Source organism: Telmatherina bonti, assembly GCF_933228915.1.
Source record: "Telmatherina bonti genome assembly, chromosome: 1".
Classification (NCBI taxonomy): domain Eukaryota; kingdom Metazoa; phylum Chordata; class Actinopteri; order Atheriniformes; family Telmatherinidae; genus Telmatherina; species Telmatherina bonti.
The window spans coordinates 42,583,175-42,600,305 of NC_136619.1; the positions used below are offsets into that span (position 1 = coordinate 42,583,175).

The 17,131-nt window shown below is 47.6% G+C and overlaps 1 protein-coding gene across 4 annotated transcripts in view; it reads right to left on the bottom strand.

Annotated features, from left to right (window-relative positions):
- Nucleotides 1-17,131, bottom strand: part of ppfia1 (PTPRF interacting protein alpha 1) — a 55,505-nt gene that overhangs the window by 13,974 nt on the left and 24,400 nt on the right. For 3 of the 4 annotated variants that reach the window (XM_079244538.1, XM_079244535.1, XM_079244536.1), the window contains exons 9-21: nt 16,786-16,920; nt 16,507-16,590; nt 16,300-16,431; nt 16,164-16,226; nt 15,264-15,343; nt 15,046-15,196; nt 14,513-14,736; nt 12,143-12,374; nt 6,380-6,409; nt 4,483-4,607; nt 4,238-4,410; nt 3,800-3,893; nt 228-309 (exon numbers count right to left, since the gene is read on the bottom strand). In XM_079244538.1, the coding sequence (XP_079100664.1) occupies nt 228-309; nt 3,800-3,893; nt 4,238-4,410; nt 4,483-4,607; nt 6,380-6,409; nt 12,143-12,374; nt 14,513-14,736; nt 15,046-15,196; nt 15,264-15,343; nt 16,164-16,226; nt 16,300-16,431; nt 16,507-16,590; nt 16,786-16,920 (1,605 nt within the window). The remainder of the gene's footprint in view (nt 1-227; nt 310-3,799; nt 3,894-4,237; nt 4,411-4,482; nt 4,608-6,379; nt 6,410-12,142; nt 12,375-14,512; nt 14,737-15,045; nt 15,197-15,263; nt 15,344-16,163; nt 16,227-16,299; nt 16,432-16,506; nt 16,591-16,785; nt 16,921-17,131) is intronic. The other variant, XM_079244537.1, reaches the window with a different exon arrangement.

Genomic DNA, 17,131 nt, shown 5'->3' on the forward strand with positions numbered 1-17,131 from the left:
AACCTAAAAGTTACTGAATGTCATGTTTAGACGGACTGATGAGCTTCCATGACACGCGTGTGTCATCATGTGTTAGCCACGATGTGAGGAAGCGCCAGTCTGGCTTGTTCTCTCATCGAACATATAATTCTGTCGGACCGCAGAGACAGTTGATGTGAAAGAAGCTTTAAAACCAAGTTTTTCTGATTAAAAGCTGGAAGAGAGATGGAAGTATGAGCACGCCGTACCTCCAACCAGGCCACGACGGTCGGACCGTCCCACTGGGCGAATGGCAGACCCTGGCGGCGAGCCTCCTCCAGTAATTCATGCCTGCCGCACAAAACAAACATTTTCAGCACATGGTGGGAACTGCCTCGGTGTCCATCTCTAAAAAACATCAAACTCCTAAAGCTTTAAGTCACACGGACACAAACTCCAAGACATCGGCCGACATGCACACTGACAACGGAGAGCAGGAGTTTGAGAGAAAACATGGAACCCAGACAGACTCGAACACGCCAGAAAGCTCGGATCAGGGTTCTTACAGGAGTCACAGACTTACATTTAACCTTACAGTGACGCCACGTTTTACCAGGGAGATTTAAATGAACCAGAAAGACTTGATTTTTGTTTGTGTAGCGATCGCAGAGGACGACGTGATGTTCCGTGTTTTCTATCGCAAACAGCCGGCGCGGTTCTGAACAGTAAACTGGTTCATGTCGGGCCTGCAGGATCTGTAGCTTAATCACCACGTATGAACACTGGTAGCTATTCTATTCTGTTCAGACATGCAGACAGAAATGCAGAGACACGCAGACGGATACGCAGACAAATACGCAGATGGATACGTGGACAGATATGCAGACAGACATGCAGACGGACACGCAGACAGGAATGCAAACGGACACGCAGACAGACATGCAGACGGACATGCAGACAGGAATGCAAACGGACACGCAGACAGACATGCAGACGGACATGCAGACAGGAATGCAGACGGATACGCAGACAGACATGCAGAAGGACACGCAGACAGGAATGCAAACAGACATGCAGACGGATACGCAGACAGACACGCAGATGGATATGTGGACAGATATGCAGACAGACATGCAGACGGACACGCAGACAGGAATGCAAACGAATACGCAGACAGGAATGCAAACGGACACGCAGACAGACACGCAGAAGGACACGCAGACAGGAATGCAGACAGACACGCAGACAGACATGCAGAAGGACACGCAGACAGGAATGCAAACGGACACGCAGACAGACAGGCAGACAGGAATGCAGACAGACACGCAGAAGGACACGCAGAAGGACACGCAGACAGGAATGCAGACAGACACGCAGACAGACATGCAGAAGGACACGCAGACAGGAATGCAAACGGACACGCAGACAGACATGCAGACAGGAATGCAGACAGACACGCAGAAGGACACGCAGAAGGACACGCAGACAGGAATGCAAACAGACATGCAAACGGACACGCAGACAGGAATGCAAACAGACATGCAAACGGACACGCAGACAGACATGCAGACGGACACGCAGACAGACATGCAGACGGACATGCAGACAGACACGCAGACAGACATGCAGAAGGACACGCAGACAGGAATGCAAACAGACATGCAGACGGATACGCAGACAGACACGCAGAAGGACACGCAGACGGATACGCACACAGACATGCAGAAGGACATGCAGACAGACACGCAGACAGACATGCAGACAGGAATGCAGATGGATACATGGACAGATACGTGGATGGATACATGGATAGACATGCAGACAGACATGCAGAAGGATACAGACAGACACGCAGGCAGGAATGCAGACAGACATGCAGAAGGACATGCAGACAGACACGCAGACAGGAATGCAGAAGGACACGCAGACAGGAATGCAAACAGACATGCAGACGGACACGCATACAGACACGCAGACAGACATGCAGAAGGACACGCAGACAGACATGCAGAAGGACACGCAGGCAGACATGCAGAAGGATACAGACAGACACGCAGGCAGGAATGCAGACAGACATGCAGAAGGACATGCAGACAGACACGCAGACAGGAATGGAGATGGATACATGGACAGATACGTGGATGGATACGTGGATGGATACGTGGATAGACATGCAGACAGACATGCAGAAGGACACGCAGACAAAGACGGACAAGAAGACGAGGAACGAGAAGACGACCCAGAAACCGCCAAATTAAAAGCATCTGTAGAAAAAAGGATCGAGAACAGAAATAGATTTTGTGGTTTTGGTCTTCTGGTATTTTTGGAGGGTTGTAAACATCCTGCATCATCACTACTGTCAGAAGGTAACTGCTGTAACATCACAGTTTTCCAGTCTGGGATCAATAAAGTGTCTGATTCAGATAAATAATAAAGAATAATACTGAATTAATTAAAAAAAAGATTTTTAACCGTGTAAGTTATGGAATTATTTCTGGTGCTGATGCTGCAGTACATCGGGAATGATCCGATCCGTCAGCCATCAAACCCGGCAGGCGATGATCTTTGATTTGGGATCAATTTATAGTGACTTGAGGAGCAGTTTAACCAATCAGATGTAAGATTAAATTAATGCAGGTCAAGAAACTAAAAGGTCAAATCATCAATTTCATTCATTAAAATGACTTAAAACCACATTTAACTGATTATCAAATCAATTATTTACTTCCATGAATTCTATATGGAAGATTTCAGTATTACCTGATTAATTATACGTTCACGTAGTCAGTGATAAATGTTATTTAATGTTTTTATTCATAATTTTCAAAATAAATGAATGACATTTAATGATGCAATGTTGAATTTAACATATTTAGACTTTTTAAGTCCCTGAAAGAACCCCGTTTGGCAGAATCTCAAACGTGTAAATAATAAATAAGGAGGAAAACAAAAGACATCGTTTGTTTTTTTACAAATAAAAGCAGCTCAGCCTTTTTCCAGACCAGTGCGTCCAGTTCAACCTGAACCTGAAGGGAGTCGGCTTTCAGGTTGGAGCTCGTCCGTTTTCTCCCAGAACCAGTGCTGCTAGAGTCCACCAAGAAGAAAACGGCATTCCTCTACAGCTGTAGGAACATGCACAGCAGGAAGAGCTCCATGCACGCTCCGAGTCAGCCGATGCACGGTGAGAACACGGCTGGACTCGCCCACTAGGCGGCGCCGTTCCACACAAACAGCTGAATTCTTCCAGGAACATTTCTTTCCTACAGTTGCAGTGCATAAGGTCATGCTGCGAGAGGAAAAGGTCACTCACTAAAGTCAGCACACACACAGTTAGTTAAGCTCCTCTGTGGAAAGCAGGGTGAAGAGCAGCATGGAAAGGCCGTCAGACATTCAGAGGAGCAGTCGTTTAGGTCCGTCAACATGAAGCCGTGGGGGGGGGAGGCAAAGCCAAGTAAAGGTGACTACTTACCCGGTCTTTGGACTAAACATGGGATGAGAAGAAGATGGTAAAAAAAAAAAAAAAAAAAAGAAAAAAAGAGTAAGGTTGGCAAATAAAAAGTGAATGAAATAATAAAAATAAACCAGTTTCTGCTTTTCGGGAAGAAAATAAAACATGAAATAATTGGAGGTGCTGGATGTGATGGAGGTGGAGGATGAAGCTGAGAGGGTGGAGCGTGAGTCAGGTGATGGCGGTGGGGGTGGGGGTGATTGGGGGGGGTCGGTCCTGGACTGCAGCCTCATTCACCAACTCTTACATTATTAATCATCTCCATTAAAGGCATCCTGTTACATCATCCCTCAGCTTTGTCTCAACCTACAGGCGTTCAGCAGGGACACCTACTTCTTCTGCAGCTTCCTGTTCTTCTCTGCAGGACCCCCCAGCGTTCCCATTCCTAAACCTTCCTTTGGAGAACTGTCCGCCTCGGGAGTGCCGGCTACAAGCACAAACACCAACATCACAGATTAACCTTTTAATCACCTGGATTTTAGGATGTGAAAAGACAAAAAAAAACTCCAGATGGAAATAAACTGAAATATGAGAAAAATTATGACAATATATTGAATTTTTTAAATCATAAATAAAAAGTTAATTATTTACATGTAACATGTTAACATGTATTAAAATAAAGTGAACTGATTATATCAATAAAATAATCTATTTTCAAATTAAAAAAATAAAATAATGACAAATAGAAAAAAGGATAAATGTAAACATAAAAATAAAAGAAATAAAATCATAAAACATGAGGGAAAAAAAAAAAAATCAGAAAATCCTCACCTTGGCTGGGCGAGTCCTTCCCAGGAACGCTGGGGCGGCCCTTCTCTTTCTTCCCAAACAGGCGTCCGATGGACGACTTGATGCTCTTCTTCTTGGCTGCTTTGTTGAGGGAGTCCTGGCTGCTGTTACTGCTGCTGGGGTTGCTGCCCTGACCGTCCTGCAGGCCTCCCAGGCTGCGCAGACAGAGGGGGGGTCAGACGGAGAGAGACGCTGCAGAGACCAGCAGCGGGAAGCTCAGCTCTTACCCTCTGATGTCCCTGATGTCTTCGTGACTGGCGGCGTGTCCCGCCTCCCTGTTCAGACGCATGGAGCGAGGCGTGGTGGGAGGCGACGTCTCGCAGCGGATGGTGGTCTTGTCGTCCTGAGCAGACTGCAGGACAAACAGAAAACCTTCAGACTGACGTCATATGGAGATAGAACCGACATGAAGAGCAGTTTCATCACGGAGACGATTAAATCCAACGTAAAGTAACAACGAAGGAAAATGAGGAGTAATCTGTTTTTTTTCGTCTCAAACGACAGGAGGAAGCTGAAGCTGAAGCAGACGCGACGTTTTCAGCATCCAAACGTCTTCCTGGCTTTATTCCAGCCATAGAGGATCATTATTTTCCTGCTTTTCTCATCACTTGTTTATCTTTGGCTGCTCCTGATTGGACGTTACCGTCAGTTTAAGCTCTCTGATTGGTGGAAAGTCTGACAGGAAGTGTCTTCATCATCATGTCCAGGTGAAAATAGAGGTCTCTTAGCAACATGGTAGCGATGATGATGAAGATGTGATGAAGATGGATTTACCATCTAGAGTCTCTGAATAAACACTACATCTGGATTGTAGACCTCCTGGACGGATAGAAACGCTGGAAAACCTCCGTAGACTAGCTGGAGGGTCACATGACCTTTACATGCTGCTGGTGATGATGATGATGATGGACGTGATGGCACTTGGGAGATCTAGCTGAGTTGAAAGGGTCAAACTCAATGAATAAATGGGAGAAAGTGCATCAAACATAAAAATAATCTTAGTATATTAACCGTTTAATGTGCCAACATTAGTGTATTACTAATGCATCCACCAGGGGGCAGATTACATCGATCAGTTTGTGCATAACGAGGTTTTAAGCAAAGAATTTCACAATAAAATGCTGCAAAATGTCTCAGAAAGTTGAGATGATTTGACCTGGAACACTTCTGCCAACTTCCCTCTGAGGTTCAACTCTCCCAGTTTCTGTTTATGGAACCAGTAACGCCTAAATGTGATAGGCAGGGTAAAACAATTCATAATTTTTTATCAATTCACTGAAAATTTTTACCTCAGTTTGTTAATTAGGAACGTTCAAATGAAAGCAATACTGATCTGGTGGAGCACGGCTCCAAACATGCAGATGAAGGTTGATAAAAGTTCAGTTTAACATGGCTTTATGTATTTACAGCCTTTAAGTGATGTGCAATAAAATATTGATCAGCTTTAATAAAGAAAGCACGAATAACGTGTTAACTGGCTGTGAGGATAAAAGTTAAAATGGTTGAATATCAGAAAAACAATGCTGGACATTACAGTCATATTTATATAAATATTTAACCTCTTAATGGCTGAATTTGTTTTAAATATGTAAAATAAAAGAAGAAAAAACATCTGGGAATAAAAAATATTAAACTGCAGTTAAATCTTGAAAATAATTACTTATATTAAATTAAAAACATAAATGCAATGAAGAAAAATATATAAAGTAAATTATTAACACATTAATGTCTAGATTTATGCATAATTAAACTACAATACTGACAAAAAAGAAATTATTGCAATAAATAAAATTAAAATAAATAAATATATGTTAAATATTAATCCCATAATGGTGTTATTTATTTTTAGATATATAAAACTAAATTAATTTCTTTTTAATCTTGAAAAAAAAAATTACAATTAAAACCTGAAAAAAAAAATCAATAAATTAAAATAAATAAAAGATATAAAGATAATTGTGTGAATAAAAATAAATGGAATAAATCAGTAAAAAAAAAAAAAATCAGCCACAAATCAGGAAAACAAACAAAAAAGGCTGAACAGTCTGGACTGGAGGGATGTGATGACATGGGGGTGGGGGTGGGGGTGTTAACAAGCCGCTGGAAAGCAGGCTGCTAGTTTACCTTCCTGCGGTGCTTGCGCAGGTCGCTAGGCTGAAGCGTGGCAGAGAAGGAGAGAGAACAGCAGTTAGTCGGATGCACAACAGGTCAGCGGTGAAACCAAAGACACACACACACACAAGCATGAAATCTTTGCAGAAACGGATGTTTTTTCCAGACGTAGACGAGTTACGTGTGAAATGAAGAATCAGCAGCACAGCAGCAGACATGACCAGGCAGGATGGGTGCAGCCCGACTCAGCAGAACCGAAGCAGCCAATCACAGAACCACAGAACCGAAGCAGCCAATCACAGGACAGCAGAACCCAAGCAGCCAATCACAGGACAGCAGAACCCAAGCAGCCAATCACAGGACAGCAGGAGTTAATTCAGACGCTACGGAGGTCAGTCTGCTTTCATGCAGAACCAGAGAACTGATGTGATGCAGTAATATGTTCCCTGGACCCTGGCAGTGGAGTGATTTCTCTCTACATTCCTCACAGAGCTGCCACTAGCAGAGCAAATAAAGCACCAGCGCGCCACATTTCTCTGCCTAATCACTCATTTCCTTCACGCCGCAGGCCGGCCGAAGACGAGATTAGCGAGCTATAAAAGGAAAACAGGAAGAGGAAACGGAGGAACTCGCCAAAGAAGTTCATGTAAACACCAAAAATGTTCCTGTTCATGCAGATTCTTCTGATTCACAAGTTTCCGTTGGAGACACAGACGCCGATTATTTTGCAGAAATACTTTCAGGGCTGAACTATTTCTGACGTCACCTGCTGAAGAAAACCTGGTAAACTTCTTCCCCACAAGGACCAAACCAGGTTCTGCTGAAACTAATCTCACTATCGCACATTCCTGGATCGGTCGATTGTCAGGAGAGCAGAGTTTTCCAGGAGCCAAACACTCGTCCTGGATCAATGTTTTCATCTGAGAGGACGGCTGCAAGGCGAAACCAGGATCGAAACTCTGGAAGACGTCTGTCTCGTCTACGTGGGACAGAAACTCTGGAAGACGTCTGTCTCGTCTCCGTGGGACAGAAACTCTGGAAGACGTCTGTCTCGTCTACGTGGGACAGAAACTCTGGAAGACGTCAGTCTCGTCTCGGTAGGACAGAAACTCTGGAAGACGTCTGTCTCGTCTCGGTGGGACAGAAACTCTGGAAGACGTCTGTCTCGTCGCTGTGGGACAGAAACTCTGGAAGACGTCTGTCTCGTCGCTGTGGGACAGAAACTCTGGAAGACGTCTGTCTCGTCTCGGTGGGACAGAAACTCTGGAAGACGTCTGTCTCGTCTCCGTGGGACAGAAACTCTGGAAGACGTCTGTCTCGTCGCTGTGGGACAGAAACTCTGGAAGACGTCTGTCTCGTCTCTGTGGGACAGAAACTCTGGAAGACGTCTGTCTCGTCTACGTGGGACAGAAACTCTGGAAGACGTCTGTCTCGTCTACGTGGGACAGAAACTCTGGAAGACGTCTGTCTCGTCTACGTGGGACAGAAACTCTGGAAGACGTCTGTCTCGTCTCGGTGGGACAGAAACTCTGGAAGACGTCTGTCTCGTCTCCGTGGGACAGAAACTCTGGAAGACGTCGGTCTCGTCTCCGTGGGACAGAAACTCGAAGACGTCTGTCTCGTCTCTGTGGGACAGAAACTCTGGAAGACGTCTGTCTCGTCTCTGTGGGACAGAAACTCTGGAAGACGTCTGTCTCGTCTCCGTGGGACAGAAACTCTGGAAGACGTCTGTCTCGTCTCCGTGGGACAGAAACTCTGGAAGACGTCTGTCTCGTCTCCGTGGGACAGAAACTCTGGAAGACGTCTGTCTCGTCTCCGTGGGACAGAAACTCTGGAAGACGTCGGTCTCGTCTCCGTGGGACAGAAACTCTGGAAGACGTCTGTCTCGTCTCCGTGGGACAGAAACTCTGGAAGACGTCTGTCTCGTCTCCGTGGGACAGAAACTCTGGAAGACGTCTGTCTCGTCTCCGTGGGACAGAAACTCTGGAAGACGTCTGTCTCGTCTCTGTGGGACAGAAACTCTGGAAGACGTCTGTCTCGTCTCCGTGGGACAGAAACTCTGGAAGACGTCAGTCTCGTCTCGGTGGGACAGAAACTCTGGAAGACGTCTGTCTCGTCTCGGTGGGACAGAAACTCTGGAAGACGTCTGTCTCGTCTCGGTGGGACAGAAACTCTGGAAGACGTCTGTCTCGTCGCTGTGGGACAGAAACTCTGGAAGACGTCTGTCTCGTCGCTGTGGGACAGAAACTCTGGAAGACGTCTGTCTCGTCTCGGTGGGACAGAAACTCTGGAAGACGTCTGTCTCGTCTCCGTGGGACAGAAACTCTGGAAGACGTCTGTCTCGTCTCCGTGGGACAGAAACTCTGGAAGACGTCTGTCTCGTCGCTGTGGGACAGAAACTCTGGAAGACGTCTGTATCGTCTCTGTGGGACAGAAACTCTGGAAGACGTCTGTCTCGTCTACGTGGGACAGAAACTCTGGAAGACGTCTGTCTCGTCTACGTGGGACAGAAACTCTGGAAGACGTCTGTCTCGTCTACGTGGGACAGAAACTCTGGAAGACGTCTGTCTCGTCTCTGTGGGACAGAAACTCTGGAAGACGTCTGTCTCGTCTCAGTGGGACAGAAACTCTGGAAGACGTCTGTCTCGTCTACGTGGGACAGAAACTCTGGAAGACGTCTGTCTCGTCTACGTGGGACAGAAACTCTGGAAGACGTCTGTCTCGTCTCGGTGGGACAGAAACTCTGGAAGACGTCTGTCTCGTCTCGGTGGGACAGAAACTCTGGAAGACGTCGGTCTCGTCTCCGTGGGACAGAAACTCGAAGACGTCGGTCTCGTCTCTGTGGGACAGAAACTCTGGAAGACGTCTGTCTCGTCTCTGTGGGACAGAAACTCTGGAAGACGTCTGTCTCGTCTCCGTGGGACAGAAACTCTGGAAGACGTCTGTCTCGTCTCCGTGGGACAGAAACTCTGGAAGACGTCTGTCTCGTCTCCGTGGGACAGAAACTCTGGAAGACGTCTGTCTCGTCTCCGTGGGACAGAAACTCTGGAAGACGTCGGTCTCGTCTCCGTGGGACAGAAACTCTGGAAGACGTCTGTCTCGTCTCCGTGGGACAGAAACTCTGGAAGACGTCTGTCTCGTCTCCGTGGGACAGAAACTCTGGAAGACGTCTGTCTCGTCTCCGTGGGACAGAAACTCTGGAAGACGTCTGTCTCGTCTCTGTGGGACAGAAACTCTGGAAGACGTCTGTCTCGTCTCCGTGGGACAGAAACTCTGGAAGACGTCAGTCTCGTCTCGGTGGGACAGAAACTCTGGAAGACGTCTGTCTCGTCTCGGTGGGACAGAAACTCTGGAAGACGTCTGTCTCGTCTCGGTGGGACAGAAACTCTGGAAGACGTCTGTCTCGTCGCTGTGGGACAGAAACTCTGGAAGACGTCTGTCTCGTCGCTGTGGGACAGAAACTCTGGAAGACGTCTGTCTCGTCTCGGTGGGACAGAAACTCTGGAAGACGTCTGTCTCGTCTCCGTGGGACAGAAACTCTGGAAGACGTCTGTCTCGTCTCCGTGGGACAGAAACTCTGGAAGACGTCTGTCTCGTCGCTGTGGGACAGAAACTCTGGAAGACGTCTGTATCGTCTCTGTGGGACAGAAACTCTGGAAGACGTCTGTCTCGTCTACGTGGGACAGAAACTCTGGAAGACGTCTGTCTCGTCTACGTGGGACAGAAACTCTGGAAGACGTCTGTCTCGTCTACGTGGGACAGAAACTCTGGAAGACGTCTGTCTCGTCTACGTGGGACAGAAACTCTGGAAGACGTCTGTCTCGTCTCAGTGGGACAGAAACTCTGGAAGACGTCTGTCTCGTCTACGTGGGACAGAAACTCTGGAAGACGTCTGTCTCGTCTACGTGGGACAGAAACTCTGGAAGACGTCTGTCTCGTCTCGGTGGGACAGAAACTCTGGAAGACGTCTGTCTCGTCTCGGTGGGACAGAAACTCTGGAAGACGTCGGTCTCGTCTCCGTGGGACAGAAACTCTGGAAGACGTCTGTCTCGTCTCGGTGGGACAGAAACTCTGGAAGACGTCTGTCTCGTCTCGGTGGGACAGAAACTCTGGAAGACGTCTGTCTCGTCTCGGTGGGACAGAAACTCTGGAAGACGTCTGTCTCGTCTCGGTGGGACAGAAACTCTGGAAGACGTCGGTCTCGTCTCTGTGGGACAGAAACTCTGGAAGACGTCTGTCTCGTCTCCGTGGGACAGAAACTCTGGAAGACGTCTGTCTCGTCTCCGTGGGACAGAAACTCTGGAAGACGTCTGTCTCGTCTCGGTGGGACAGAAACTCTGGAAGACGTCGGTCTCGTCTCCGTGGGACAGAAACTGGAAGACGTCTGTCTCGTCTCTGTGGGACAGAAACTCTGGAAGACGTCTGTCTCGTCTCGGTGGGACAGAAACTCTGGAAGACGTCTGTCTCGTCTCGGTGGGACAGAAACTCTGGAAGACGTCTGTCTCGTCTCCGTGGGACAGAAACTCTGGAAGACGTCTGTCTCGTCTACGTGGGACAGAAACTCTGGAAGACGTCTGTCTCGTCTCTGTGGGACAGAAACTCTGGAAGACGTCTGTCTCGTCTCCGTGGGACAGAAACTCTGGAAGACGTCTGTCTCGTCTCCGTGGGACAGAAACTCTGGAAGACGTCTGTCTCGTCTCCGTGGGACAGAAACTCTGGAAGACGTCTCTCTCGTCTCAGTGGGACAGAAACTCTGGAAGACGTCGGTCTCGTCTCCGTGGGACAGAAACTCTGGAAGACGTCTGTCTCGTCTCATTGGGACAGAAACTCGAAGACGTCGGTCTCGTCTCCGTGGGACAGAAACTCGAAGACGTCGGTCTCGTCTCCGTGGGACAGAAACTCGAAGACGTCTGTCTCGTCTCTGTGGGACAGAAACTCTGGAAGACGTCTGTCTCGTCTCTGTGGGACAGAAACTCTGGAAGACGTCTGTCTCGTCTCCGTGGGACAGAAACTCTGGAAGACGTCGGTCTCGTCTCAGTGGGACAGAAACTCTGGAAGACGTCGGTCTCGTCTCCGTGGGACAGAAACTCTGGAAGACGTGCCTCCAGAAGAACAAACCTCAGTAGAAAATGTAGACATGATGGTAAACAGCTTCATCTGTGCAGGAATTCAGAAGAAGGAGCAGAAGTAAGATCTTCTCTCCAGGCAGGTTTTACTCTACTGATGCATGAACTGGTTGTTTTAAGCCTTCAGACCATTGAGAGGCTGAAACCATCTCTTCACATCAGAGACACGCCCCCCACCCAGGATGTAGCGAGCTGAGACGTCTACGGGATGCTCAGGTTGCTGAAAGCCTTATCACTACACCATGTTGGAACCAGTTCCACCCCGCTGACTCCAGTAATCCCTTCATGTATCTGAAGCCAGTAGGAGGAAGAGGAGGAGGAAGAGGAGGAGGAAGAGGAGGAGGAAGTGACAGGCTGCACCCACCCAGGAGGGGTGAGGGGGGGCTTTGAGGTGACGTGCAGGTACCTGGAAGTAAGGTGGATAGCTACAGGCCTGGGGGGGGCCCCCGTATGGCAGATAAGTCACTGTCTGCTGGGAGAGGGAGCTCTGGATGATGTAGGGGTCGTAGCAGTACTGCTTCGGGCGGGGGGGTTACCGACATATACATGCAGACGTTAGTGATCAATACACATGATCGGCATGGACACAAACATTACCTTAGAGATCAGACCTGATCTAAAGGTCACCATGGAAACAAAGAGGCTTTACCAGAGTCATGACCCCCATCCGGTCCAGTTCTCTGTTGGGGCTGCGGGGAACCCGCCGGGGGGTGGACTGGCCCGAGCCGGGGGGCGAGCTGCCCAGCGATGAGCCGTCACACAGCGATGGCGGGATGGAGCTCATGGAGCGAAACCGTGCGCCCAGACCATCGCCGCTACCGACCCGGCATTCGATCTCCTCCGCCCGGATGGCTGTGCTCTCCTTCTCCTCCTGGATCATCCTGGAGGACAAACACACGGAGGACGTTTCACCGACAGCTCGCCACGGCGGGAACGCAACAGGGGTCCGGGACGCCTCGTCTGCGGCTGGAAACGGCCCTTAAAGCGGCTCTATGACGCCATGTCTAGTTTTCTTTCTACAGTGATGAATGTGAGTGGCGCCGTTTTTATCACCTAAACGCACGTTTGAGTTCTCCAGCCCGCTCCACGTTTGGTTTCCATGGCGACGGAAATGGTTTTAGAGTTTTTTTTACTTGGAAATGTTCGTGACGTCCTGGGGGAGGGACTCAGTGATTGGTCGTCTCCTCCATGTTTACGAGAATAAAGCCACGCCCACTTTCACTGCTCACGATAACTACTCCTGGCAGCTGACCAATCAGACGCAGCATGCAGATGAGGGGCGGAGCTTTCTCTGTTGGCGCGTTTTTGGCTGATCTGAGAGGATCAATACAGCATTGTGGGAAATTATTGATTATTTTCCTTCTGGATTTGCATATTAACATAAATTAGACTGAAATGTTCATCATGGAGATGCTTTAAAGGGATGCTGTGTCGCCGTTTTTCCACTAGTGGGCGATGCTGAGTTTATTTCCATGTTTTGATGCCGTTTGGTCGTGGCAAGGCCAAGAACAACTGAAGAAGAAGAAAAGCACAGTTTTTTGCAGGTTTTTTAGGCGGTTTCTGCATCTGTCTTCTTCTCTGGTTGTGTTAGCCGTGCAACTCAACACTGCCCCCGGTGGCACACGGTGGTGTTGCTCCACTTACTTGCGAACTATGTCCGTTAAAGATGCCAGAGACTGACTTTACTCGTTCCTAGGGTTACGTTAGGATTACTTAATCAGCTCACAAGTAATCCTCTGTATGTGTAGATAAACATTCACAGTGCTGAGAACTTAATTATTTCTCTTGCCCACCAAGAAGATCTACAGTTGTGCTCATATTTATTCATTAAAGAAGGAAAAACAGCTGCCAGTGGAAAAAAGCTGAAATTGACTAAAATAAATAAAAATTTAATGAAAATCATTACATTATTTTCTAATTCTCGTTAAATAGATTTTTTTTTTTTAAAGCAAACAAATTAGATAATTTATTAGATATTACATCACTTATAAACTAATATTTAGTTGAACAATCCTTTAATGTTTCTGCTCCAGTCAGGTGTTTTCTGTTCCTCTCAGTCAGACTTCTGCACCTGTTGACAGGTATTTTGTCCCACTGTTCAACAGAAAAGTCTCTAATTTGTCCAGGACCAATTTATTTGTTTGTTTTCTTTCTTCAACTCAATTATATGAAAAAACAGTCTCTAAGGCTCCGTTCAGACTGCAGGGCTTGCTGCTCATATCGGATAGTTTTTTTTAAATCCGAACTTTTTGAAAGTCCATTCACATTTCTGATCAAATGTGACTTGTATGTGATCTCCTGTATGAACCTCATGCGCACCAGCAGCGTCCCGCATGTGTAGAAGACACGGCGACGTGCATTGAACGTGCATGTGACGTCTTTGTGTTTGCAGAAGTAAATATGGACGGCAGCAGAGCATTTGCTATTTTATAAGTTTTGTCCAACGTAAAAGTTTAAAAAAAGTTAAAAGGGTTCGTTTTAAGGAGACGTTTTGGCCTTTTTTGGAGCTGTGGCAGCAACAACTGTAGAGTGAAACGCTTGGGTACGGAGTCGCAGTCAGGATTGGTGGGAGAGTGATGAGAGCGCATTTACCGATAAAGAGTTCATGAACAGCAAACGCAGAATAACGACGTTTGTCGCGTGTCGGATTAATGCGACCTGACCGTTCAGACTGAAGTCGCATGGCAAAAGATCAGATACATATCGGATTTAGGACCACATATCCAAACGGCCTGGGTCGCATTAGAAAATATCAGATCTGTGTCGTTCAGACTGTTAAGAAAAGATCGGTTACAGGTCGCACAGGGGCAAAAACATCGGATTTAAGTCACTTCAGCCTGTAGTGTGAACTTAGCCTTATATTACTAAATTATATTTTTGCAAATTTTTAGTTATAGTTCCTTTTTTAAGTCTCCAGTTATTTGAGTGACTGTTGTAAATTCAGCCTTTTCTTTAATGGAAGGGGATGAATACAACTGTATAATGGTGTGGTTACCATGGCGACGGCTGCGTGGCATACCTTATTTCGTTGTTGATGGCATCCAGTTGCTCCTGCAGCATCAAGGCGAGGGTCTGTGCGTCAGCCTGGCCGGCAGGAGACAGCAGGTCCACCGAGCTGAAGATGGTGTCCCGGTCCTCCTCCAGGTCGGAGACGTCCATGTCGCTCTCAAAGGCATGGGCCACGTTCGCCAGGACGTTGGCCTGCTGCATGCGCTCCCACTCCTGCTCGTTCAGAGTCTGAACCTGGATGTACGTACGTGGGTACACACAGGACGGGGGAGGTGAGAGGTTTCAGGGTTAACGGGGAGGTAAAGCAGGCAGCAGGCAGGTGGGAGCAGCAGGAGAAAGCAGGTAAATTTTGCAGCAGACAGGCGGACTTACATGGCGCTGACGTCCGTTATGGAAGCAAACAGAGAAGAAACAGAACAGAAACCTGTCAGAGAAAGCTGAAACATTCAACCGGCAGAGGAAAGAGGAAGACGTGCGACACGCTGCCAGGAAGACAAATCAACGAGACAGATCAATAAGCTGATAAAAACCCGAATGACTCACCTTGGACGGCTCGTCGCGCAGCGCCGCCACTCGTCCTTTCTGAGGCCGCCGCAGGACGAGCGCGCTGCCGTAATGGTCCGAGTTGCTGTCCATCATGGAGGACGCCGACACCGGATACCTGAAGTCTGGCGTGCTGCCCATCTGAGAGCGCCTGCAAGACGACAAGCAGTCAGACCGGTGCCAGAACAGCTGTGAATGCTAGCGGCTAGATGACGTACCCGTGCAGCAAGGAGTTGCTGCGGCTCCGGTCCTGCTCGGTCTCGGCCCGCATGGTCTCAATCTGGATCAGCAGCTGCTCCTGGTAGTAGAAAAGAGTAGAAAACATGAAGAAAGCGCACATTTACCGAGCAGAGAGGTGAGACAAGCGGGTCTGTTACTGTCCTGAGAAACCCGGTCAAGTTTACCAGATAAATAAACTGTCCAGCTGACCTCCAGACTAGCACTTTATTCTCCTGTAATCAGACACAGATTTTCTTCTTTTTTTCTAGTGATTTTTAAAAGAAAATTTCTAGTGATTTTGTTTTTGTTTTTTTTTGTTACGTTCTAGTTTTTTTAATTGTTTTTTAAATAAACATTTTTCTTCTTTTTTCTAGTGTTTTTTTTCTAGTGATTTTTAAAAAATATATTTTTCTTTTTTCTAGAGATTTGTTTTATTTATTTTTTTTTTTCTAGTAATTTTTTAAAGAAGAAATTCTTTTTCTAGTGATTTTTTTCTTTTTTCTAGAGATTTGTTTTTTCTTTTTATCTTGTGATTTTTTTTTAGTTTTTTTCTAATGATTTGTTTTTCTTTTAATTTTTTTTCTTGTTCTTTCTAGTGATTTTTTTTTCTTCTTTTTTCCCCAGAGACTTATGAATTTCATATTGAGATACTGGAGTTTTGTCATGAAGCTGATTAACTGATCAACGTGGACACATCTGGTTTATTCTCATTAATCACAGGAAATTAAAAGAAACTTTTCATGAAAAAAAGTTGATTAATCTGTAATAGATTAACTAATTTTCCTTTGAATTATTAAAAATAAAAATGTTTGAGCCTAACATATTGATGATAAAAATAATCCAGAATAAGATATTTTTCTGTAATCCGAGTGAGAAATAAAATGCGAGTTCTACTGAACCTTCTCGTGGTGAGACTCCTCAATCAACTTCTTGGTGTGATCCAGCTCTCTGATCAGGGCGTTCTGAGTAGAAACAGGAAGTAGAAAAGTAAACACGCATCCAGGAAGTCCCGCCTCCCGTCAGACTCTTCTTCACCTTATCCTCCAGAGCCGACATCCTCTCCTTCAGGTGGAGCTGCAGCCTCTCGTTGGACTCCGACAGGAGCTTGTCCACCGTCTCTGACAGACGCCGGTTGTGCTCCTCGTTCATCTTCTCCCTTTGCCGTGCCTACGGCGACAGAAACAAAGCTTTTCACGTCACCGCACGTGCTCAGACCGTCGGCGTGGCGGCGAAGATTCTCACCCTGAGCAGCTCCTGGTGTTTCTCCTCCAGCTGCGCCTCCAGCTGCCGGAGTCTCTCCTCTACGTTGCCATGGCGCTCCTCCGCCTGCAAACGGAGCACAGCTTCCATCAAGATGTTTGTGAATACGCCATGTGGTCGGCGAAAACTGCATCGGACCCACTAAAGTCCGGGTTCTGGAGAGGACAGATCCTGTCCAGAACCGGGACAATAAACCTGGAGAATGACGTCAGATGAGCTGCAGCTGATGAGGAGGGGGTGGTATGGAGGATGGTGGCTTACCTTGGTGAGGGCGGCGACCCTCTGGGCTAGCTCCGCCTCCACCTCGGGAAGCGTCTCGGCCTTGCGGATGGTCTGCTGCAGCTTCTGCTCGGCCAGTTCCAGCTTCTCCTGCAGCTGCCGGTTCTTCTCCTCAGTCTGCAACAAAACACGACGTCCCTCAGCAAACCGGGGTTAACGTCACGCCACGAGGCGGGGAGAGGGTCGGGGGCGAGACAAACAGCTGGGAGGAGGAGGAGAACGGGAGGGTGAGGGGCGGGCTGGAAAAGGAGGAGATGGAGGACGGGAGGGTGGGGGACGGGCTTGAAGAGGAGGAGATGGAGGACGGAAGGGTGGGGGGCGGGCTGGA